Source organism: Convolutriloba macropyga, unplaced genomic scaffold (assembly GCF_964194025.1).
Source record: "Convolutriloba macropyga unplaced genomic scaffold, txConMacr16.3 SCAFFOLD_2490, whole genome shotgun sequence".
NCBI lineage: Eukaryota > Metazoa > Xenacoelomorpha > Acoela > Convolutidae > Convolutriloba > Convolutriloba macropyga.
Window position 1 is genome coordinate 370 of NW_027451476.1, and position 26,843 is coordinate 27,212.

Below are 26,843 nucleotides of genomic sequence, written 5' to 3' on the forward strand. Positions count from 1 at the left end.
TTTCCATAAAAGGGATCATATATGGTTCCTTACTAACCATAGCAAGAACAACAACGCAACAACGGTTTTTTATGGCTTTGATCGACCATGTATGGTACTTTTTATGGTACGTAAGTTTGGTAAACCCAGGCAGCCGGATTTCACTGTCTAATAATATCAGGAGTTTTAACGACCTCCCGCCTTCAAAAGTTATTACCAAAATGTTTAGAGGCTTACAAATTTAGCCCCATTAATCAGAAGTTGGGATTTAATAGCAATAATGAGCATACAATACTTAAGAAAATTAGAAAAAATATTCCTGGAAGGAAACACTTCTTTTTCTCACATCTGACAAGTCAAAGTTCTTGGAAAGTCTGGGTTCGATTTGTTTCAGGCGAGAGCTCTGGTTCAAGTTGTGGCACCTGCCTGTACTAGTTTCCTTCTCGTCAGTATGGCATGTGACAGGTAACAGTTGTTGGCATTGAAAATGGGGGAGGCGAGGTGGTGGGAAATAAACGAGTTTTGTAGAATCATCCCAGTGAATCGAAACTTGGTACATCTTGATAAGAACATACTAAATCTTGGTAAATCTTGGCCAAGATCTTGCCATGGCACTTACCAAGAAAACACCAAGATATGTACGAACTTGCAAGTTTTTTGCATGGCTGTCAAGAAACAAGATCTTGGCAAGATTTCCAAGAAAGATTAACCATGACATGGCAAGATATATCAAGTATTACAAATTCAATAGCACCCAAAAACAAGATGTAGCAAGAAATCATAAGATTAAGCAAGAATTATCAAGAAATAGCAAGAATTATCAAGAATTATCAAGAATGTCGGAAAATAATGCTCCCGTTAGTTTATTAACCAACAAATGAGCCGCTTTTTTCCAGAAAAATGAAATTTTTAAGTGGATGCTAGCTCGGTATGTACATAGTACACACCTTATACAGGACCGCCACCGTGAAGGCCCCCAACAAGGTCACAAAAAATTTTAAAAATTGTAACATGACATAAGACAAAAAAATAAATTAGTAAATAGTTAAACTATCACATTGTAGATCTTCAAGACGGCTCTTGCTGTTGTAAATGCCCAAAAGTAACTGACTTTTCAAATCAGTCAAAATTTGCGTCTTCAGAAAAAATTTCTTAGTCTTAACGGCTTGCGCAGAGTTTTCGTAAACTTGAATACAATTCTTGCGTTTTGACTGCATTTGTTGTTTTTTGTAGTCTCGTGATTGAGAATTTTTATAAAAATATTAAATTGGCCTCCCTTAATGGTGCAAGTAAACTTAGTTAATGCTTTCAGCTTATACCTAATGGCTCTGATGTCTTCTTCTTTTTTTGTTTTAAGAAAGTAACAGTTATCGTTGAGTTTGCCACTTTTTTTAGATTCGGCCAACTTGCTGCTTTGATCATCAAAAGACAGATTGCATCTTCTTTGTAGAGAATGAAAGTTAAATTTCTCTAGATGTTTAAAGTTTCAATTAATGGTTTCATGGCTTAGCTCTTGGGAGTTTTTATAGAGATTTTTGGCTTTTGGCATTTGCCAAATTTTGTAGTTGTTTTTTGTTGTTCTCTCATATTATCAACCTAAAACAGGTCCCATTGACTTTTGAGGAAATCGCAATTGAATATATATTACGTTGTAATGAGCCAAAATAGCTATTTTGTTGTCTGGTTTGTCTGGTCATGGCCGATTTTTCTCTGGATTACTGGTTCATTTTTCCACCCAGTTACTTCGGGTTGCTTAGACAAAATTTTTCTATGTGTCAAGAATTATCAAGATTTTATCAAGTTACGCCAAGAAAATTTCTTGACATGTCTTGATAAGATCTTGCCAAGATCTTATCAAGGTGTTCCAAGAAATTTTGTCTATCAAGATCTTGGCAAGATGTGTCAAGTTTTGCACGAGTTGGCAAGATCTTGCATGACATGGCAAGCTGTATCAAGTTTCGTTTCACTGGGATGCACACCAATCCCCCCCAATGTACATAAAACTTCTTACAAAAGTGACCTGAAATAAAGCCACGCATATATTGTAAAGGGGAACTGAGAGAAGGGTTAGGAGCTGCAGCGAAGAGTACGTCTCTGTCACGCATAAGTGTTCTGGTTGAACTAATGGAATTGGGGGGGGGGGGGGTGGGGGGTTCCCTTTTGTTTTTCATATCTGGGAGATGCAACCCATTTGACTCAGTCAACATCCTTTGAGTTGTTTATTGTTTATTTCGCAGTTGTTCTTCTGCTTTGCGTTCCATTAATTATAGCTCATTAAAGTTTTGACCCTTGGGTCAGAAACACTTGGTTTGTGGGGACTTCAATATAGACTTGCTTCGTAGCAGTAGTTCATCCGAAGTGCTTAAAAGCACGTTAAGACTCTTTGAGTTAGAAAGTATGAACTCGGAATCAATAACCAGAACATGTAGAGGTGGAGGCACATCAATAGACCTTTGCTTTGCTAATCATGACGTAACAGTGTCCATTGTAGAAACGGCTATAACAGATCATTTCACTGTACTTTGTGATACACAGATTGAGATGTGCAACATTGACCATAACGAAAAATGCAGCTATAGGTGTTGGAAAAAACTAAAAAATGAACAAACACTGTTAAATATGAATTTTGTATTTACAACATGAATTAGAAAATAATGCTAAAATTTTTACGTATGGAACAAGTGAGGTAGCGTTCACAAAGTTTTTTGAGATTCTTGCTCAAGTTTTGAACAAATATGTTCCGAAAGAAACAAAAAAGTCTACTAAGAGACCGAAAAAATGTTGGGTGGATAATAAGGTTAAAAAAGAATGTCAGCGCAAAAAAAAGCTATATCAGGAATACATTCACTGTAAAACACAAGAAAATTTGGTTAAAGTTCAAGCAGCAGCGAAACAAAGCCAAAGCAGTTATAAGACAGACTAAAAGGAAGTACTTTGATGTATATCTCTCCTGCAAGGAAGAACAAGGGAATAAAAACTTTTACAAAACAATGAAAAGTCTGAAACCCTCAACTGCAAGTCTCAATGATAATGACCTTAGCCCAAATTGTGAAGTGTTCAATACTTTCTTCAGCACAATAGGATCTGACTTAAACAGTAAGTTTGGCTCTAGTCCAAATTTCTCCCTTATTGGCAAAGTACCAGCAACTATGTTACTTCTTGGCACTAATGAAAAGGAAATAGAGTGTATTATAGATAAATTATCAAACAAAATCTCTGATGACCAGTATGGAATCAGCAACAAATTCCTTAAAGCAGTAAAATGCACCATAGCACCTCTTTTGACTGACTTAATAAACCGATCAATTGCAGACGGCATTTACCCAAACTGTTTGAAAACAGCCAAAATTGTTCCTATACACAAGTCCGGAGACAAGAGCGTTTGTTCTAATTACAGACCTATTTCCTTATTACCTACTGTAGGAAAAATTTTTGATAAAATTCTCAAGTCGCGAATAGTAGATTTTCTGGACCAAAACAGCGTCTTTACAGATCAACAGTTTGGCTTTCGTAATAAAAGAAGTACAGTGGACGCTATAGCAATTGTGATAGATAGCTTAAGGTCAGACAAAATCACTAGTACAAAAAGCTGTTGCGCATTTCTGGATCTAAAAAAAGCTTTTGACACCGTAGATCACAACCTGTTGTTAAAAAAGTGTGAACTTTATGGTCTTAGAGGCCATGTTATGGAATTAATTACTTCATACCTTTCTGACCGAAAGCAATTTGTGCTACACAACAGCCTAAAGTCTAGAGTTTTAGCAATAAACTGTGGGTTTCCACAAGGCTCAGTGTTAGGACCCATTATGTTCCTTTTATATATAAATGACATGCTGAAAGTCTGCCATACTCTTAAGGTCACTCTTTTTGCTGATGACACCTGTTTGCATTGTAGTTACGATAACAAAAACATTGATTGCGTACAACAAGATCTAATTAAAATTGAGAAGTGGCTTGGTGAAAATAAACTAACGATAAATCAGCAAAAAACGTACTTGTTCACCCCAAGCTCTCCATTGCTAACTAATAGGGCCAACTTTTCTTTCAACGGTGTGACTATTGCCTATGCACAATGTGTCAAGTATTTAGGATTACATTTTGATATGAACCTAACTTTTAAAGAACATGTTAAGTTCGTACAAAAAAAATTTTGGCAACATTCAACCACTACGATTTTTCAGACAGTTCGTAAGTCAAAAACGAATGCTGCATTTATACAAGATCTACATACAACCTGTTTTCCAATATTGAGTTCTGATTTATGGCTCTGCTAATAAACAGATCTCTTGGCGCTTGAAAAAATACAAATACTGGTGTGGAGAATACTCTTTGGTATTAAAAAGTTTAACTCAATTAACAACATAAGACAAAAACATCGTTTACTATCAATACGTGAACTGCATGTTTATGAACTGATGAAGTGTCTGAGTAAAATTATAAGAAATGAACAACATAACACAGAGTTAAATGATGTCATTTCCAAAGATGAAATAGAAGTTATTACTAATGATTCAAAAAGAATCAAAACAATTAAAAGTAGGTCAAAAGGCACTAAGCAAGAGAGCAAAATTCTTAAGTGGCGCTTACGCAAACTGTTTAATGTTTTAGTGAAATGAGATGTCAGCATTGTTTTAAAAATTGTTCAGTGTAAATCCAAACAACTGCCGCATCTACTTCATGATCTGAAAGATAATTATATTTGTGAGAATGAGGAACTCATAGAGGCTTTTTGGTAAGACTTCGCTCTATTGGTGTTTTTTTTTGTTTCTGTATTAAAATCAAAGATGAATTGTGTTTTTTCCGTTTCAGTTTTTAACTTTTGATTTAGTTCGGGGAATGGGTGTTGGAGGTAAAGAAAATCATACAACCCATAAAGAAATAATTTGCTCTTAGGCACCACTTGACAGGCTTAATGCCTTTTTGGCGTCCTTTCAGATACATTTAGATACAAAAATTGTATTTACAGTATCTGAGAACAATTTATTATTATTATTAAAGTCACAATTTGGGTTGGGTAATGTAAAGAAAAGAGAGGATTGAAAATGTTTAAAGTGCTATCTAATAGTTCCTCAATTTTAAGTCGAACTGAAGCCATATTTGCGGGGAAAACCGAAAGATCAATTTCCTGTGATATACTTGGGTCATAATCATACTGATTTTGCCTCTTTTAACCATCTCCAATAATGAACTCGCAAAATACTAATGTAATGGTTTCAGTTGATGGAGTCACGTGATTGACCTAAATGATATGGGATCTATTCTGTCCCCCCCAGTGTTTTTACCCCCCCCCCCCCCCAGTGTTTTACCCCCCCCCCCCCCCGTTACAAATTATATGTTGTTATATAGCACGTTACTCTGTAAAAATACAGCGCGTGCGGCTGGGGGCGTAAAAGATATCAGCCCACTGGGGGGGGGGATATATGTTAAATATTAATCTTAGTGGTCCGACGCGCCGGCCCGGTCTGGGTCTACTGCTTAGTTTAGTCTCCTTGGTCTGGACAAAACCCCTATTTCGATCTGTTTGGTGTCACCAATGATCTTGTCTAAGGTCTATTCCGCCTGTCCAGTAGACTGGAGAACAGTCCTCTCGGTCTAGCCAATAGTGACTAAAGTCTGTTTGGATCTTTTCCGTTTGTGCCACGCCAAGCCCCCCCCCCCCCCCCCCCCCCAGTAATGTTATGCATCCCTAATTACAGAGCACGTGTCATTACATTGTAAGTCATTATTTAAAAACTTGGCACGTGCGTCTCGTGGGTGCAAATAATATGCACCCAATAAGCTGGTGCACAAACGGAAAAGATCCGTCTGTTTGATCTGGATAAGGGCGGCCAAAGTCTGGTAGGACTGGGAAGTACTCCTATTTTCGGTCTGGTATACTGCTGGTCCGTACATTAGATACTTAAACGACGGGGTTAATCGCGGGACCACATGTATAACTTGAGAGTTCAACCCCTAGTTCTACTCTTGGTATATAGTTAAGTATTAAAGAAAGTTAAATGCAAATATGAATTAATAAGTTATGTTAAACAGCATCAAATATGAACCGAGCATGAAGGGATAGAATAGTTAAAGTTGTTAAGACTGAGATAGCACTAGATAGTACAGGTTGAGTTATTCTAAGTTAACTTGTAACTTAGATAGAGTTTAAGAGAAGTTAAATTATAACTTAGAGAAGTTAAGTTAAACTTACCTGATTTCCAAATTTGTGCTAAGTTAATATTTTATGACTTAGAGATTTCTTAGTTAAGAACAAGTCACAAAATATTCTAAGTTAGAAAAATATCTCAAGTAATCTGAGATTTAGCAAGGGAGCAATAGGGGAGTATGATTTTAAATCAGAAGTTATCAGGGACCAAAAAGTGTGTGTAGTTGAGCGTGCAAGCTCCTTTTATACTTGCGGACACGTGGTTCTCTAGTATCCTATTGGATAGAGATAACAGTGTCGACAGAATTACCAAGGTTAACTTGGTGTTATCTGTGTGGCGTGATAATATCACGTCATAGTATTCTCAGTTTTAGTTAGTGATCTTAAAATAGTAGCTTATTCAAAACTACTTAGTAATTTGTTCACAGGTTAAAATGGACTTGGTCCAAATCAAGTTTGTGCTTCACGCATTATAACGTAAATTCTCAAAATAGCACTAAGATTATCAAATAGTGTTACTGAGTGTAGCACACTTCAGTACATCCCATCCCGGTCCATAGGTATTAAATCAAAACATCAAATTTTACATAATCGAATAAATTATTTAGCTTAATTTTATAATAATTAAGCATTTAAAGTTTGTGAGGTAGATTACTTGGTTAAAGTTCTAAAGTTCATCGTAGCTTCTTGTTTCTGAGTTCTCTCTTGAAGAAGGGTTGACGATGTCCTAAGATACAGGGCTGTACAAAATAATAGATCCAATTTTTTTGGCTGGTCGTTATAATAGACCTTTTCAAGTTTTTCTATAAAATTGTGCTGCTAGTACATCTGACGTTGAACAATAGAATAATATAAGTTGAAGAATATACTGGTTAAGTTAATGGTCTGTAATGACAAGCGAGGTAAATGAATAGGGAAATTAAAATGACTGCGCACAACACCATAAGGGCTAGTGTTGTTGAAATAACTCCCCAAATAATGAATTCATTTTCGTAATTCATCTTTATTTGAGTAAGGTTGAAGAATAATTCAACTGAAGTAAGCTTTGTAGCTATAGTTTAAGGAATTAATATTTAGGCTTGATGATTAATATGAATTAGCTTCATGAAATAATTATTCTTGCTTTTCGTCATTGATTCAAAATAAATAACAATTTCTTTTTGTTCAAAGTCTTCAAGAAATAAAATGACTTCGCATTGGATTTCAGAATAATATAATTCGGAGATTCTGAAAACTTTATCGTTAAAAATAATCTGTTTAGAAAAGTTAACCCATGCGGATTCAACATGATCAGAGAGTCGACAATAATCTTTAAACCATTCGATATCAACACCTCCTTCAAAATATGTGTTCATAATGTAGTAGTTTAATTTTTGTGTCAATGGGCAGAATGGAAAACCAATTAATCTCTGAAAGGAATTGACAGGAAGATCCAAATAGTACTTAAACTATATATGGCGGATGGCGATGAATGCAAACGTGTTAACGAAAGGTTGTAACCTTTCTATATCCGTGATCACCAAAATATGTAAGACTAACATTTTAATTGAAATAATTGAGCGGTCGAAAGTTTAGATTATTGATGTTAAGAATTTCTTCTGTATGAATAAGCTTTAGAATTTCAAATAAATCGTACTCAGGAACTTGATGAAAATAAACTACAATTTCATTGGATTTGTTATCTTGCAAGAATAAGATAATCTCTCGTAACTCAAATGTCCAATGAACTGACAATGGGGTATAGAATTTATTTCCAACTAAGAATGTTTTCGTAGTTTTAATAACTTGCGATTGAATAAATTCAGCGAGATCAAAATATGTTTTGAAATATTTAATGTCTACTGAAAGGTTGTAAGACATTAAATAAATTACGGAATTCGATGGAACAATCGAATGATGTCATAAGCAAGTTAAATCGGTAAAGATAAAGAATAGATTTTATTAGAGAAGCGAGAACAAATCAAATCTGCATTCTAAAGATAGGAATGGACTCATTGTTCACCATAAATTGCGCTGAGTGTAATCATTGAAGATGGTTTCAATGCGGATTTCTTTACTTGATGTAATGGAATCAAAGAGAGTAAGGTAATCGAAGTGGCGAATAATTAGGCGTTTAAACTAACGAATAATTTTCCTCACCGCGGGAGAATGAAGAAGAAGTAATGAAGGAAGTACTGAACATCACCAAACACAAATTTATCTATTCCATTCCGTGAGTGCTCAACGTGATGAGCGGAGGATGTGGAGTTGATGCTTCAGATTTGCGATCTCCAGTTCGAGCTCAGTAATCCGTTGTTCGAGCTGTTGAGAGCGTTGTCTTTCTGTCAGAAAAATTTGCTGTACCTGATAAGTGAAGGTATCAAGTTGAGGAGTGAGGTTTGCTGTAATATTATCAAACGGGACTTGTATTGTTTGTCCTTGTAGGTTGTGATTAGTTAGTAGATAAGAATTTTTGTTTGACAAATAGCCAATGAGATTGAATCTATTGATGTTGGGTTGCAACTGGTAGATTAAATTCGTGTCGTAGTTCGGGTGTCCACTAAAACCGGGGGTTTTAGCTTGTATTTCAGCTTGATGTTGTTTTTGTAGGCGGTCTTGCAGGGGGTAGTTGTGAAATGATGAAGTTTAAGAAAGTTTGGTCGTGACGATTGAGTAGTTGTAGTGTTTGCTAAGACGTTGGGTGCCGTACTGTTTGTCTTGGGTATATTTACTTCTAGTGGTGTCGCTGGGCTGAATGTCTCTCTAATGAATTTTTTAAGTGGTTGTTTCTTTGCAATTGTATCTGCAGTTTTAGTTCTCTTTTTGGATGATGCAGCCGTCGTTGATGAATTTGCACTAGTTGCTTGAGTTTGTACTGCTGAAATCTTGATAGCTGAGAGAAGAGTTGTAGATGGGGTAACGTGAGTTGTGGTTTGTACTAGTCTGTCGAGTTGTTTAACTCCAGATTGAGGTTTAGAAGTTGATTGTGTATTGTATTCGGGCCAACCACTTGAAGGTTTCTTCTGAAAGACTGGTATCAATTCGTTAGGGATTGAAGAAAGTTCCTGAAATATCAAGTATTCTCTACTTATATCTCTACTCGTATTCTATTCTAAGAGTATATTTTTTGAAGTTATTTTGCTAGTATTCTCTTTTTCTTAATTTTTTTGTATTCTCTTTTGAAGTAAATCAGTAGTAAATATGAAGTCAGTCTGTATTATATTATCATCATATAGTTTGTTTGATGATATTAACGTAAGAGAGGAATTAATCCTATACTGGAGACGTAGGAACGTTGTGATCGTTTCTATTTTCGTCTTTATTATTCTCATCATGTAGGTTTGGATAACCACTTTTATTCTCAAATCTTATAGCTTGTAAGCCTATGTTCTCTGCATAAGGTGGAGTTTGAGTAACTCGTTCTCTAATATTGATATTTTCGGTTTTTGGAACTTGCATTGTCCGTTCTCTGTTTTCATCAGTGTTATTATTATCAGAATTAGTTGCTTGATAGATAGAAGTCAAAATTGGAAATGACATTAAGTCAAAATCAATTTGTTGAAACCTTTGGTAAAATACAATATATAATCGAGCGATGCGGAATATTCTTTGCCGCTTTCTTATTCATTAAGCTACTAATCGACATAGTCTTATGCTTAATTCGAGCAATGCAAATTAAAAAAATTACAGATGCATCTATTCACTTTGGTAAGGCACTCTTTGCTGCCACATTTGACTTAATGTCATTTCCAATTTTGACTTCTATCTATCAAGCAACTAATTCTGATAATAATAACACTGATGAAAACAGAGAAGACCGGTATTAAAGAAGTCCGGTGAAATGAATGAATCTAGATAAATAGTTCTAGAGTTATAATAATTCGTGCCTGAATTATTTGAAAATGATTCTCTGCTATCTATTAATGACTTAGTAAAGTGTTTGAGAACTCCTTTCATATTGGAGTTGAAAGTTATTGAATTCCAGAATGACATCATTTCTTTATATGTGTAGATAGAAGCATAAATGCTTGCAGTAATAACATTCGCAATTTCTTGAATAACTAAGTGTGGTTTGAAGAGTGCGGGTCCTCTTACTTTTGTGATTTGTGGGGTTAGCTCAACCCATGAATTGTCATCGTCAACATTTAGTTGAAATAAGTTTGAATGCTTATCAGAGCACAATTGTTCTTCGGCTTCAGTGAAAGTTTGTCTAGAAATCGGATCAACGAAATGTATTTCATCTTTATAAAGAATTGGTATTCGATTATAGCACCTATTAAGAATCTGTAAGGGTGAATGAAATTCAGGACAATTATATAGCCAGGCAACTTTGCCATTTGTTTTGAGAAACATAGATCTGTTTCTTGTTAAGGTATATCCAGCTAAACGCGGATTTTCATGAGAAATCATTAAAGTGTTAAGAATAGTTGAGCGCTCTAATTCACAGTCATTTCTTAATAGTTCTAGATTGCAAATAGTCAATTTTTGTTCCAAGATGTGCTTCGAAATCAATATTTTCATAAACTTGAGAATATGTTGTATCAACTGTTTTTTTGTCACTGGAATAGAATTTATTTTTCAGAGTTATAGCAACAGTATCGGGTTTAAATTTGTGAATGGGTTCTCCAGTGTTCATATCAAATCCGTCACGAAGACTAATGTATAGAGAATCATATGGCGTAGGATATACTATTCGTGGATGACTACATAAGGACTGTGGTTTATTATAAACTTGGAACATAAAGCTTTGTAAGTCGAAATCTGACTGAGCTGAAGTAAATTTAGGATCCTTTACTATGTAGTATTTGTCATTAGCTTTAATCATTTGAGCGTCAAAAGTGCGAATTATAGTGAAAAGACAATTATTGGGTTCATCCCAAGTGTATGCAAATGGATCAGTAGATGTAGAATCGCAGCCTCCAGCTGATAAAGGACAAGGTAGAAGTATATTTTGCCAGTTATCAACTGTGCCATCTCTAAGGTTTACATTCAGGATAACATTTTGCATATATGTTTCATAAGTGTAATGTGTAATCCAACCACGGGAGTTACATTCATTGTTTCCAGTTCCAACATCGCCTGAGTTAAAGTTTGAGAATGAAGATTTGTCAAAATCGAATTCTACTGAATTAGAAGAAGGGGAAAGCTTTATCTTTTTTCTTTCCTTTGCAAGTTTGCATTTCTGAGCATCAAGCTTAACTGAAGCAGTAATAGTATTATGTCTGGCATCTATGCCGCTAGAGTCAAAAGAATCGCAAAACCAACGTAATTGCTGTTGGGTTGCTTTACACATAGTTGCTTCTAGTTTAACTTTATAATTTCCTTGGTAGAGAGTGACTCGTGCTTGATTAGTGCTAATTTCATCAGGGCGAATTTCTCAAGGTGCTACTTTGTTGAGAGAATACATCTGGTTTGAGATCATTTTTGAGCAGTCAAAGTGGTTAACATGAAGGTTAGGAGCTGTGTTTTCATAGATACTCATCTTTTCAATTGGTCTGGCGTCAGTGAAAGACGTTAAGAGTAATAATGCAAGAAATATAATAAAGATCAAATATTTTGCATAGCAAGCAGTTATAACACAGAGAAGTGCAAGAGGTATTATAGCAATAATCTTAAGAAACTGAACAGAACGTAGGTTAAAGAATATTCTACTTTTGAAAGAAACGCTTTGTTATCAGTAAGTTTTTCTTTAAAGAACTGGTCTGTAATCAGTGATAGTGGCATATGGATGTTGCGTTTTGACCAAATTAACAGCTTTTCAGGAGGCTGTAGTAATTTAAGGTACGGAATTTCTTCAGGTAGACAATTATTCCTTTTTACGACACATTCTATGAAGTGTGGATGAGAATCGTTATATTCAACTAGGGATTTTAACTCTGCAATACGCTGAGCAATTTCAGATTTATTATCAGTTGCTACAGGTAGGAACAGAGTTAAGCAAAGTAATATAAAAATAAGCATTTTGTAACTTACGTTTATTACTTCGTCTATTGCTGGTGATTTCTTGATTTCTCCGTCTTCCATTTAATAAACGAAGACAGTATAAGGTGAGTCTTACAGATTCAAGTTAATATTATCCGTGAAAGTAATCTGATATTTTAGCTCGTGAACGTGAGCGGGATTATAGGGTACCCAAATTATGACAAACTTTGCGTTATTTTCTGATGTCACGAAGAATGCAACTGTTCTCTGTTGATTAGAAACAAAACACTTGTCAAGTGTTACAGTTTTATTTCCGAATTTCAATATTTTCTGTAGGAGGAATATTCTAATATACGATAGCGGGTCGAATGCAAGGGCAGTAAGAACTTGTGTTTCAAGGGAAGGTGGTAACATAGATTAAGGGTCTACAGTAAAGGGAGCTTCGATGATATCAAGGTCTATTTCGTCTCTGTTTTTCAATTGGAAATGAAAGCGTTCAATATGTTCTGGTTTGTTAGGGGTCCAGCAAACAATTACTTCTAAGTTTACAAACTGTTCTTTAACGAAGAAAATAACAATGTTTTCTTTATATGAAATATATGATCGATAAATTTTTGCTGACTTGTTATTATATTTCAGAACTTTATGTGGGATGTTATAAGGATTGTAAGAAGTTGAGAAAGTTGTTCTTGAAGCTATAACTCAATAATCGTTTAGCCGAATATTCATTGATCAGTTGGTGGTTCTAAAACCAAACAAGAGACATTTAAAATGTCTAAGTCAACTAGGCTTGAAGAATGAATTTGAAGTAATAAACTGTTAAGTTGTTGAGGGTTATATTTTCCCCAGAAGACAGCAATAGGGTCTTCGTTAGAGTTAGTAGCAAAGAATACTACAGTTCTTGCTTCGTTAGAAATTTGACAACTAGTTAAGGTGTTAAGTTCACTGTTGAATTTCAACTTTTGATTTGCCTTAATGGAAACTTTCACAAGTGTATCAGGGTTGATAGAAAGAGAAATAAGAAAACCGTTTTGGTCGAATGAGACTTCGGTCATATATTAGGATTGATTGTCTTTACGGTGTTGGTGTATTGTGGTGTGTTTAACTGGTGATGAAAGTGTATGGTAGTGATTGTCGGGATTTAGAAACTTTCTGAATTGTCAGTCTCTAAAGAGTTATAAACTCCTGCTATAGTTAGTGACTGAGAATTGAATTGAGAATCAATATTGAACTGAGATACCTGGTATATGTGTTGTGGAGATGTGTTGTGACAAATATTTGGTGTTCACAAATTGAAATGCTTGAAAACTTTTCTAAGTTTTCTAAGTTATTATTTGAAAGGGGCAAAATGTGAAGATGGAATTTGAGACAGAGAGAGAGAGAGAGAAAGAGAGAGATGGTTTAGTTAAGGCTGAATTTGAGAGAGAAAGAAGTAATTGATTTCAGAAGGTAACTGAGAAAAGTGATTTTGAATTTGGGTAAGGCTCTTAAATAGTGGTTCTCAGGGTTAAGTTGCCATAATTTGTGTGCTCAAACCTGATTGGCCAATGGCTAGCCTTGACTAGTGGCATGTAGCAACGTGATAAATTGGTCATATGACAAGCACATTACGATAATTTTGCAAAACTGAACGTTCATGATTTGCTGTTTTTATATGTTCTATACGATTAAAATATGTGTCTCAAAAAGGAACTTCTGGTCAGAATTTTAGAAATCGCAGATGTAGGGCTATAGTATAGATGTCAATGGTTGAGTTATGCTGAAAAGTAATACTTGTACTTCAATAGAAATTTTTGGAGACCTCATAGAACTTATTGAGCTGAAAGTTCTATTTTTCTATATTTTTGCGCTGTTTGAGTTGTGGTTTCTCTGCTTATACTAACTTTTGATACGATTTTGAGAAATCCAAGATGTAGGGTTGTAGGACAGATGTGAGTGATTGAGTTTGGCCGAAAATTAGCAACTTTGCTTCAGCAAAAATTTTCGGAGACCTCTTAGAACTTATTGAGCCGAAAATTCTATTTTTCTATATTTTTGCGCTGTTGGAGGTGTGGTTTCTCTACTTATAATAACTTAGGATACGAATTTGAGAAATCCCAGATGCAGGGCTGTAGTACTGTTATGAGAGTTTGAGTTAAGCCAAAAATAACAATTTTTCTTCAGCAAAAACTTTCGGAGACCTCTTGGAACTTAATGAGCGGTAAGTTCTGTTTTTCGACATTTTTGTGCTTGTTCAAGGTAAGATTTCTCTACTTATAGGCTAGACATTAAAAATCTGTTCCCATAGTTTTCTTCGCTATGTTTTTGTGCATATTTGGACAAATTTTGTGTTTCTTATCTGGACGCGTTCAGAAAAAGGGTTAGTTGATATTTGAAGTTTTTCGTATAATTTTTATGGTTTCGCGCATTTTATTAATTTAAGTTAGTGTAGGATTGAAATGCATGTTCAACAGACTGGTGATAGAAGTGGGCTTAGCCATATTACTAAATAGATTTCTACTTGTTCTAGTAGCGGAGTTTTGTTTGTTCTTAGTTGAAGTAATTCTTGTGTTTAGAAGTTGTAATTTTGCGGTTAGTTATTTGTTCATAAGTGCTCTAATGTTTATTTTAAACATTCCTTGGGTCCTTAAGCTAGTACGGTTAGCTGTTATCTGTTGACTATGTAAAATGCTTAAGGTATTTGCTCATGGGAGAATAACTTCTACTTAGCTTTGCTTCTGGTAACATGTGTTTTCAGCGTTAGTTTGCAATATGCGTAAATTGTGAAAGTATGAGTTTTGAACATGTATAAAAGTTTTTGTGTGTGTAACAGCTTGCAATGGTTATTAATTATGTACTTTATGTAAGATTTGTGTTGAGTGGGCTATTTGCTTTTTGCCTTAAACGGTCATACTATACAGTTGATCTCTCTTGACTATTAATTTCCAAAACTTTATTTCTTTCTTCGCCGTTAATTTCAATTTAGTTCTTTTAGACTTTCTTCTTCTTTTTAGTTTATTTTTAATTTTTGTTCCTTCTTTAATTTGTATCTTCTTTGTTCCTGGTTTTAATTTTTGTTATATATATTCTTATTTAGAAATGAGTTGTTATCCTTTTGACTATACGTGCCCTAATGATGAGATGAAGGAAGAGTTGGAGACTGCGAACTATCAACTAACTGTTGATGGATTGGAGTTTACTCCAATCATTGGTCGTAAGAAAACGGTGCGCCGTTATGCTTATAAGGCGTTCCTTAAAACAGGGGTATTTGGCTTAGATGCCCTTAGCTTTTTATTTTTCATGTCCACGGCATATTGTTATCCACATCTTGCGTTATGGGACGAGGAAGTCTTAGGAATCTGTCGAGTGAGGAACAGATTCAATCCGTGGTCCATGAGGGAAACAAGATGTGTTTCAAAGTGGACCACTGAACTAATCGAATTCTACTTAGGAAAGGATGTAAGTTTACACCGAATAAAATTATCTTGTTTTATTAGGGTTGTCAAGGGGTGATAAGGGAGAGAAAAGGGTGGGGATAGGCGTTACATAAAGAAATCGTGAAATAGAATGTTAAGGAGGCAATAATTTTAGTTCTTCAAACGATTCCTGAAGATGGGGGTGTCCTTAACAGAACAACAAGAGGACGAACTTGACAAATTGGAACAAAGAGTTTGGGCCCTATCTCAGGCGTGGTGGTGTCCCAAGACTGGGCCAACACTACAGAGGTGTTATAAAATGTTGAGGGAACTCAACTATAAGGAATGCCTGGTATTTGAGGAGAAGACGTTGGTGGCTGCCACCGTGAGGAGTCCCTTAGAGCCTCATATGTAGGTTAGAAGGGAAAAAAGGAAGGAAAAGAGAGAAAAAAGAGAAAACTTAGTGTATTCTTGGTATTTTGTGCGCTAGTATTATTGTTTTGCGCTTTTGCTATTTCTGTAAATATTAACTTTTGTCATTTTTATGCTTCTTGCGCGTATATAACGCTTTTATTATAAAGATATATTATAAAAGAGATTTTGTTTCTCTATTTCTTTTTGAGTTTCTGTATCAAGTCAGAAGGAATAGGTTCACCAAAGAATGTAGGTGCTTTTCTGTTACGCTGAGGTCTGCTTAATACTTCATTTGCGTCAGGTAAACTAGAAACATTAGGTGAAGCTGTAGGTGTAGAATTATGAGGTGATAATGTGGGGCTATTATGCGATGCTTGGGGGAATAATTTGCGTGTAGCTTTAAATTTACAAGTATTATCAGGAGGGTTAGAAAAATTTTCTTGCTGTGGGCTATTAGGTGAATACATATTTTGCATAGGGTAGGGGGTTGAAATGCGTGGGGGTAGAAAATTAGAAGAGCTTGAGCCTTGTATATGCGTAGTATTATCTGCTCGTGTTTGTAGCGATTCTAAGCCTGAGTCCTTTGTTGGGGTAGCCTCAACATTATAAGGTGGCTGTAGTGTAGTATTAGAATTTATAGTAGGTTGTGTTTCTACTAAAGGCCACTGTGAAATAGCAATATGTTGTGCGACTCTAAAAGCATTAGATTTGGATATATTATGCTTATTATATTGAGTATAATAATCATCCGTATCGTCTGGGACTACATAGTTCTCAACTAACTCTTGTAATTTTTCTTCTTTCGGGTAATAAGGTACTATATGATTTCTATGCACGGTTTTCTTCTCATTTGTTTTATCATGTTGTATTTCATATGTAGTGTTATTTAGCATTCGTTGCACAGTGTAAGGGCCTGAGCGTAGCTCTTGTAGCTTTTTAGATTTTAGTAGTCTTTTAGAGTGATTTTCTAGTAGTACTTTTCTACCTTCAGGTATAGGCTTTCCGAGTTTAAATCTATTTCTATACTTGTGCGCTTTATTCGTAGTTTGTCTACATTTAGTGTAGGTATTCGAGTATATAGTTTTAAATGTATTCTCTCGTTTTAACATTTCGTTAGATAATCTGTTTTGTAACAATTTCTCTATCTTTTTGTTATTACAAGTTTCTTCACTATGTGAGTGCGGCGGTAGATTTTTACAATACTCTGATGTGCATTTCTTTTGATTATCTTGTAGTAGTCCTAACTTTAGTGATAAATGTATTTGCGGTTTCGTTCCGAATAGTATTTCATAAGGGGTATATCCCGTACTGTAGTTTACTGCAGTATTGTGTGAAAATGCAAATTTACTAGTGTACTCGGACCAATTAGATCCACTTTTACTAATAAAATGTCTTAGGTAATTAGTCAAATGTTTATTTTGTACTTCTACTTTGCCGTTAGTCCACGGTGAATATGCAGTTCGGGGGCATAGTGTAATTCCCATTTCGTTTGTGTAGTGAACGAAATCATTACTAATAAAAGCATTACCGGTATCATGTACTATTTGTTGCGGTATACCAAATGTAGTTATAAATTTCACTAGTTGATTTACTGTTTCGAGAGCTTCAGCATTCTTGCTAGGGTATACTTGTATAAATCTAGAGAAAGCGTCTACTATTACAAGACAAAATCTATTTTCTTTACTAAGTGGTCGTAGTGGACCTTTATGATCAATATGAAGTGTATGTAGGGGTATAGCTTCTAATTGTCCCCATGGTTCTAAGGGTGCTTCGTTCAAGTCTTTGCGTGCTGACTTATTAGTTTGGCAACTTAAGCAATCTAGCATTAACATTTCAATCCATTTAAACATACCGGGCCAATAGAAATATCGCTTAACTCTATTGTAAGTAGTGCTTTCTGCTCTATGACCACTAAGTTCATGCGTATGTGCGACTTCAAATATCTTTATAAATAGTGAAAGTGGTGCACATATCCTAACGTCAAAAGAGCCGTCCTCACAAGGTTCGGAATAACAGAGTAAATCATATTGACTTTCTAAAAACAACAAGTTGAAATTATTTCTATAGGTTTGTAGTGCTTTAGTTTGTTTAATAATGTAGTCCTTTTCTGGTGCTTTGCCTAGTTTTAGCCAATCTCTAACTATATTTATCCCGGAGTTGTTTACTTGCTCTTCAAGAATATTATCATTGTCAAGATTAGCGTTTTTTGCAAAATCTGTAACTTTAGCTATTAAATCTAATGTATCTGTGTGGACATCTTTTGTTCAACATTTTGAAAAGCTTCTGGTTCAATAAGCTTCTTAAATTTTGTCCGTCTGATATAGTCGGCTTTAGCAGATTCTAATTGTTCAATAATTGAATTTTCAATATTTCCTTCTCCTAGATCTAACCAATCTTGATCATCATAACCTTCTCGGTCATCACTTATTTCAGCTATTTCTTCTATCTCAGAATAGTAGTGAGTATCATAATCGCTGGTTAGTTCTGAAGTTAATTTCTTTATTTGATTTATTTGTGTGCCGTAGCGAAAACAATCAGAGAAACTATTTATAGCATTACAGTGTTCATTTATGTAATCTGGTGCATCATCTACGCTAAAGTCACCTTCATCATTTATATTAATAAGTTTCTTTCTTTCGCCTTTGACTTGAGCAATAATTGGATAACAGTCGTTAGCTGTTGCGTCCTTATCGTTTTGATGCAATACATAATAGTTAACTTCTTTTCCGTTAATATGAAACTTTATATCTTTAGGTATCACTTTGTGTTCTAGTTGATAAAGTTTAGCATCTGCTAAAGAAACGTTTCGGCTAAGAATGTCAGGGAACGCTAAGTTTTTGCCTTCAGTGTATATAATTTGCAAGTTTTGGAACTTAGTTATTACAACTTGATACTTAAAGAAACGATGTGACATTTGTCCTCGTCGTGACCAAATAAATAGAATTGGTCTGTGATCACAATATAGGTAAATTGGAAAAAAGGATCCAATCACATAAACTTCATATGTTTGTAATGCAGATATTATTCCGCATAGTTCTCTATGTTGAGGGGACATCTTTTGTTCAGCTTTATCAAATACTCTCGAGTTTGCTGAAATCATACGTTTTCTATCAGGAAAATTCTGTATAAGAACACAACCTGTTCCTAAATTAGATGAATCAGCATGTATATGAAAGGGATAGTCATTAGAAGGAAATGCGTTAAAAATATCGTGACAGAATCTTTGTTTAAGGTCTGTGAATACCTTTTCGTGTTCTGGTAACCACTTGAATAGTGTTGTATCTTTAGTTAAGTCATATAGAGGTTTTGCATCTATGTGAAAGTTCATAATATAGGTGTGATAGAAACCCATCATTCCTAAAACTCTTAAAACTTCTGTTTTCGATTCTGGCGTTTTTAGGTTTCTAATATCATCTATGCGCGAAGCAATAGGCGATAGTCCGTTCTTAGATATAACATGTCCTAGAAATCTCACTTTTCGTATGAAAAACATTGTTTTATCGGGGGCTGCTTTAAGGTTTGCCTTTCGAAGCAAAGAATGATACTCCTTTACTATTGTGAACATTTCTTGTTTATCTTTAGCTTGTAGTAAAGTATCGTCTATATATGTTATGGCTTGTTTACGTTTTGTAAGGGGTCCAAATGCATAACGCATTAGTTTGCTAAAGAAACTGGGTAATGGCTTAAGACCATAAAATCCTACTTGATAGGTGTACTGTCTGCCTCCTACAATAAAACTTGTAACCTTCTGTGTATCTTCAGTTAAAGGTACTTGATTATAAGCCGATGATAAATTACTACTTGTAAATATAGTTCCAGTTATTCTTGTCATTAGAACATTTAGTGGTTCGAGTGGCCAACTATAATTACTTGTATCAGTTATAGAGTTTAGGTATCTAGCATCAATGACTAGTTTTACATAATCCTTCTTAGGTAATATGATGACGGGATTGACAAACCAACTATTCATATCATCGTTCTCATTGAGCTCTCTGATTATCCCTGCTTGAATTAATTCATCCATTAGTCTTTCTAATTTATCTTTGAGATGAATTGGTATTTTGCTTGGTCGTTGCTTTTTAAAGGTTGCGTCTTTCTTCAAGGGTAAATGGAACTTATGTTTAGTTCTGCCAATATCATACTTATGATGTGAATAGACATCATTATCCTGAAGTATTATTTCTATCAACTCAAACAATTCATCATCAGTCAAATCACTTTGCGTGAAATCAAAGTTATCTAAGAACCTTTCTAGATACTCTATGTCTTGAACTGTATTTCTATTTTGCTTAATTACAAAATCACTAACTGCTTTATTTATGAATCGGTTGCTTTGTAGTTTATCTCTAAACTTAGGAAACTGTTCGTTGACTTTAGGTCTACATATCTCTTTTGCTTCGGTAGAGAAGTCTGTGGCTAGTTCTCTTTCATCTTTTTTGCATTTTTCTACTAACTCACTCTCAATAATTTCGAGCACCTCTTCCTGTTCTAGTGTATTAGTTTCTACTTTTTGTAGTTTATCAATATCAATATCAGTATCATCTTTGCTTGTATACACATAGATAGTTATTCCTGAATTCTTAAATGTTTGTTCAATTAGAGAAGATATCTCTCTCCAATCCATTCCGTCTAAACCACAAGCTATTTTTGGCATCGCTATACAGCGTAAATTTAGTCCTAGTGCATGATCTCTCATAGCAAGTAGTTTTGTTTTGTTTGTATTAATTGTTGGCTTTTCATAATGACTAGCCTTAGTGATGAGATTATAAACTAAGTTATTATCTGCGCTGATGTCACCTATATCACAGTTTATACTTTTACAGTAGTCCTTTAATAAGGGTATTTTTTTGGAGATTGTGTTAGCAAAACCTTTTCTCATTTCTGCATCTGAGGATATCGTGTGCGCTATAGGCATATTAGAGTCAAATATAGATTGGGTACGAAAATCTATATATCTAATGCAATAATTAGTTTGGATTTGCTGTCCTTCTTGTAGATTGTTTACTACTGTGTTCAGTATGAAGCAACTGTTATAGTCCTCACTTTCGTTTAGTATTGTACTTGTAAATTCGGCACAGTTTTTGATATTGTATCTTTGTATAGGTTTGTCGGTTATATCACACATAGCATAACCTATTATTCCTCTATTTATCTGTATTGGTTGATTCTTTTGATTCTCCATAAATATGAGTAGAAATTCTTCAGGTTGTGCACAAAGTGTGTTCGCAAAGACTAGGTCAGTTTTTACAACGTTAATATGGGGCATGAAATAAGTTCCTGGTGGAAATAAGGCTTGACTGGGGTGCTTTTGCTTGTGCAATTGTGTACTTTTCTGTTGTAGAAAGATTGGTTGAGCTATGTTTAAAGCAGTCATCTCAGTTATGTTTGGGTAATCTTTCTCATTGTTGAGTGAGCCGTAGCAAATTAGGTTTCTCTCAGTTTTTAATTCTACTGCGGGGATATCGAAGTGAAGTGCTTTTAAAAACAAATGACAAAAATCAATACCTATTATGCTCTGTCTCTGTTCTTTAGTAACGAATACTTTATGGGAGACTGTATATTTACCGTCAGTTTCGAAGCTAGATTGAATAGTTGTGTAGCCAAGCATTCTGATTGATGAACCAGTATATGTCTTTGAATCACAATTTGTATTTTGTAAAAGCAAATTTTGTCCAAGGTTTACTAGTGCAAGGTATGTAGGATGATTGATAAAAGTGCAGGTTGATCCTGGGTCAATCATGAACTCTACTTCTAAACCACTATTATTTTTAATGTCTCCGGTGGCAAAGTGATATAAATTCAGATAAATTCTTGACTTAGTACTACTTTCTTTAGTAGCGTTCGGAGACTTCAAAAGTTTATAGGAAAGAAGTCCGTTATAGCATTTACGTAGTCATCGTCGCCTTCAACGAAACTTATTTGATTTGGTTGTTGCTGAACATTGTTGGGTTTTGATTGTCTTTGTTGTAGATTGTTATTTCTATTTGGTGTATAGAAGCTAGCACTTTGTTGTGGCTGTTGCTGTTGTTGTGGTGATGGTGATTGTTGTTCAAGATTTAGTTCATTATTTCTATATGTGTTTTGCTGAGGGAAGGTTTGTTCGTATGATTGAGTGAATCTATTGCCATATCTGCTAAAAGATGTATTTTGTTGTTGATAGTTAGGCTTGTTGAACCTAGGATTATAGTTTGAGTAGCCACCTCTTGGTTGATAGCCTTGGTTTCTAGGACCATTGAATCTTGTATTGCCTCGGTTATTCTTTCTGTAATCATTAGAGAATGTTATATTTGGCCTTCTTGGTTCAACAAGTTCCTTTCTCAGTTTGTTAACGCTATCATCTATCTGTTTCTTTGTGCATCTAGAGATGGAATGACCATTGCTTCTGCAATAATCACAGAATCTAGTACTGTTAGGTCTGCCTTTTATATTAGGGTCTCTTGGCCTAGAAGTATCTATAGCCTAGAAGTATCTATATCACTTCGTTGCTTTTGAAAAGACTGGTTAAATCGTTAATTTTGCTCTCGAGTGTTTTAAGTTTATCTATTCCTGTAGCTCCACTAGACTCTGTTGTTACAGAAAATGTTAAGTCTTTTACGACTAAGTGATCAACAAACTGTGTCCAAGTTTTTGAAGGATTCTCAATAAGTTTCTCGTGCGCTTTGCGTTTTAAACCTTGTGGCCTTAGGCCTCTTATAGCAAAATCTATGTATTTCTGTCTTCGTTGTCTTTGTTGGATTTCTTTTTCTTTCCTTATATTGTCATCTCCTGCAATACTTGATGGTACCTTTTCTGGCCAACCTTTATCAACTCCACTCTTTATTCTATGTAGATAGTTCTTTATTAATTCTCCTTCTTGCCTAAATGTGTTCTCAACCTTAAGTCTAAATCTAAATTGGTCTCTACCGTCAGTGAATCTTTTTATAAATTCATCTTTTAAAGTATTCCAATCTGTAGTATCTGTGACTTCACTTTCAAACCATTCTAGTGCTGTATCAGTTAAAAGTGAGCCGAATAATGATTGTTGCCTTTTATCATAGCTAGTTTGTGCAGCGGGTGCTGTAGGCCTAGTTCCTAGTGAAAAGAGTATTTTGTTTTCTACAGAGTTCCAAAAAGAAGTGGCATCCTGATTAGGATCATCGCCTGAAAAAGATACAAGTGAAAGATTTGGATGTGTTATGGGAGTTTCAGGTGGGGGAGTAACGGCAGGTGGAGGAGTACTACCACCAGGACTGGTCATTGTTTAAAGGACTGAAGTTATTGTATTAAAACAGAGAAATAGTTTAAGTCAAATTCAAATAGGAATTTAAGTGAGAAGCCCTTTGACTAGTTAAATTACACAAGTTAATTTAGTGGCCTCTCTATAATAAGTGAACAAGTTAAATTGAAGTAGCCTCTCTGTATTAATTGAACAAGTTAAATTGAAGTGGCCTCTCTATATTAATTGAACAAGTTAAATTGAAGTAGCCTCTCTATATTAATTGAACAAGTTAAATTGAAGTAGCCTCTCTAGGACCACCATTTATACTACTGGTCCGTACATTAGATACTTAAACGACGGGGTTAATCGCGGGACCACATGTATAACTTGAGAGTTCAACCCCTAGTTCTACTCTTGGTATATAGTTAAGTATTAAAGAAAGTTAAATGCAAATATGAATTAATAAGTTATGTTAAACAGCATCAAATATGAACCGAACATGAAGGGATAGAATAATTAAAGTTGTTATGACTGAGATAGCACTAGATAGTACAGGTTGAGTTATTCTAAGTTAACTTGTAACTTAGATAGAGTTTAAGAGATGTTAAATTATAACTTAGAGAAGTTAAGTTAAACTTACCTGATTTCCAAATTTGTGCTAAGTTAATATTTTATGACTTAGAGAGTTCTTAGTTAAGAACAAGTCACAAAATATTCTAAGTTAGAAAAATATTTCAAGTAATCTGAGATTTAGCAAGGGAGCAATACGGGAGTATGATTTTAAATCAGAAGTTATCAGGGACCAAAAAGTGTGTGTAGTTGAGCGTGCAAGCTCCTTTTATACTTGCGGACACGTGGTTCTCTAGTATCCTATTGGAAAGAGATAACAGTGTCGACAGAATTACCAAGGTTAATTTGGTGTTATCTGTGTGGCGTGATAATATCACGTCATAGTATTCTCAGTTTTAGTTAGTGATCTTAAAATAGTAGCTTATTCAAAACTACTTAGTAATTTGTTCACAGGTTAAAATGGACTTTGTCCAAATCAAGTTTGTGCTTCACGCACTATAACGTAAATTCTCAAACTAGCACTAAGATTATCAAATAGTGTTACTGAGTGTAGCACACTTCAGTACACTGGTCGATCTACACCCCAAGTCAGCGACCCAAACTAGTCTTGGGTACTAAAAGTCGTTAATTAACTATTCTCCAGAAAGCATCAATTCTTGTCTGATGCTCAAGTAGTGAAACGAAAGGAGAGTTTTATTAATTTTTTAAATTTCTTTTGACCTCAATAAGGGTGCTGTTTGCTTTTTTTAAGATCACAAATCATCTCTACAATGATTTTGTGTTTAGATATTACGCAATTGTCCTGAACACACGTCATCAGCATCAGAACTTAATAATGGTGTCAACAAGCTGGCTTTTATCCATAGTTTTATCCCTACCCCAATTGTACGGATTCGGCCTGAACGAACACGACAGTAATCCGGGAAAAGTTTACTGCGAAGCTAAGAAGTCATGGCTTTCCAGCTTTATTTTCCCGTTTTATCTGGGAACCGTTTTCCTATTTGTGGTTATAATCCCAACAGCCACAAATGCGTTTTGTTATGGAAGAGCGCTTTACTACCTTTACGGGTCCAAGCGTGTCAACATACCAGTACGAAATTCTGTAGCCGAAACCCGGAATTTAATCACACAGCGAGAAAACTCAACAAAGTTGGCAATTGCGATTGTCGTGAGTTATCTAGGCTGCTGGTTGCCCTATTTTATCGGGGCGTTCTTGGCAGTTTTTGCCAAAGTTCATTTGCCCCCGTGGGTGTACACAATTACAGAAGGTCTGGCTATGTTGAACTCGTTGATCAACCCGCTATTGTGTTGCGGGTACAGCACGAGACGGAAAAACGTCGTGAATACGCGAGCGAGAAACTGCCCAGTTAAAGTTTCCAGTTCTCAAATATGAATATTGCATCGAATGGAATAGCTAAATTTGCTGAGAGCTGTTGAAGGGGGGGGGGCAAATATGCCATACCAAATTATTGCCTCAAAATTGGCGTCTTTCCCATAAGAGCGGGGGGGGGGCATTAAATAATGGTCGATGGGGGCACAAATGGAAACAACCCGAAATATTATTGAACTTGATGCTTTTTCGATGATTCTATTGAAATGATTGAATGAAACAAGATTGATTTCATCCGCAAATATTTGGTCTAATAATAATTCGACCTATTAGCTATCAGATTCCGCCTCTACCTCATTCGTGCCCCCCCCCCTCCCTCCCTTTATTAGTGAATCAGACAAATGTACACAATGCTTGAAACACAACCCGCAATTAGCCTTTTGTAACAAATAGAAGTAAATTTTTTGAATCTAACATAGAAATATTCCCCAGTATCAATTTCCCGAAAAAAAAAACAAAAACTCTCGTCTAACGAGAACACAAAAATGGGGGAGGGAGGTTTGATAGTTAATTCTTTGATTCTATTCCATTTGGTTCACTTAATTTCAATTATTGTATGTTAATACTGCGTTCCTGCCATTCTCTCCCGATAACTTCCCATCAATTAAAAATTAACGAATTAGTTTATACCGCTTTTCATGTCAGCTTTTTAGAAGACCAAATTTTAAGCTTGCTATAAAGATAATAATGTGAATACGGCGTCTCGTATTTGTCTCCTTCCGTTATACAATTTTCCAACACAGTCCTTTGAAGATTTTTACCCCACTGAACTGATAATAAAGATAATTAATTTTTAAAAAGGCGAAAGGTTCCCAGTGAAAAGAAACATGATACATTTAAGATCTTGATTCTTGATGTAAGTACCCAAGTGGTCCATTAACTGAAACATTTGCAAGCATTTTGGAATTAATCTTTCAAATGAAAGAATGTATACAGGTACCAAGATGCTTGCAGATCCTTGCAAGATTTTGAATCAGGAGCAAAAATTTTTCCATCGATTTGGTTTCCGAAAGCCGTTTAACAACTTTGGTTTGTTCTAAATGCTTTTTTTAAAAACAATAGAACTCTGAATTGTATTTTCGCCATATTGATATCTTGCAAGATTGGCCCGAAAATTTTGAAAGTTTTGAGTCAGCTTGCAAGTTTTCAAACCGCTCCTGACTAGGGTTCCAAGTTTGGCTAAGGTTTCTACAAACAAAAACAGTTTTCATAAAATATCAGATACAGAACACCCGGAAATTGGTTGCAGAGCAAATCAACGCTAAACCGGTCGAGAGACGATCTGTCTTTTCTGGATGGCCAGTACTCATTTCATGTTGCAAGTTACACTGGCTAGCCCTGATTCTTGTAGAAGTCATCGAGTAAAATTTGCTGCATGTAAAATTTGCTGCAAGTAAAATCTTCGAGTAAAATTTGCTGTATGAAAAATAAGATATTCAGTCTAACTCCCGCCAACAAAATTTGCTTCATATGAGATTCGAACTTCCGAGTGGGTACTTAAAAATAATTTTATTTGGGTGAAAATTCGCAACCAATTAGCTAAATGCGCTTCGTGGTAATTACCTACAAACTAGCTTAATTATAAAGAGTGTGTATACTACTTTAGTAATTAGCAAACATAAGCAACTATTACCAATAAAAGTATGACATTGTCCAGCTCAGACATAATTTTTAGGCTTAAATATTTTTTACTATACAGAAAAAAATTAGCCTGGGCGAACTTTATGACCTCAATATAATCATAATGAAAGACAACTGCAAAAAAGGAATTAAAATATTCTGGAGATGCAATTTCAGAGCTAAATCGGGTTTTTACTCATAAAATATGGTGGCTCGGCACTGGAATGCTCT

The 26,843-nt window shown here is 35.1% G+C and overlaps 1 protein-coding gene across 1 annotated transcript; it reads left to right on the top strand.

The window, feature by feature from the left end:
- Positions 1-373: 373 nt before the first annotated feature.
- On the top strand, positions 374-25,028 carry LOC142356725 (neuropeptide S receptor-like; the record flags this gene model as incomplete). The annotated part of the gene is made up of 2 exons (XM_075408529.1): positions 374-444; positions 24,389-25,028. Coding segments are annotated over 2 exons (678 nt in total), but the record flags the coding sequence as incomplete, so codon positions are not given.
- Between the last annotated feature and the right edge of the window lie 1,815 nt (positions 25,029-26,843).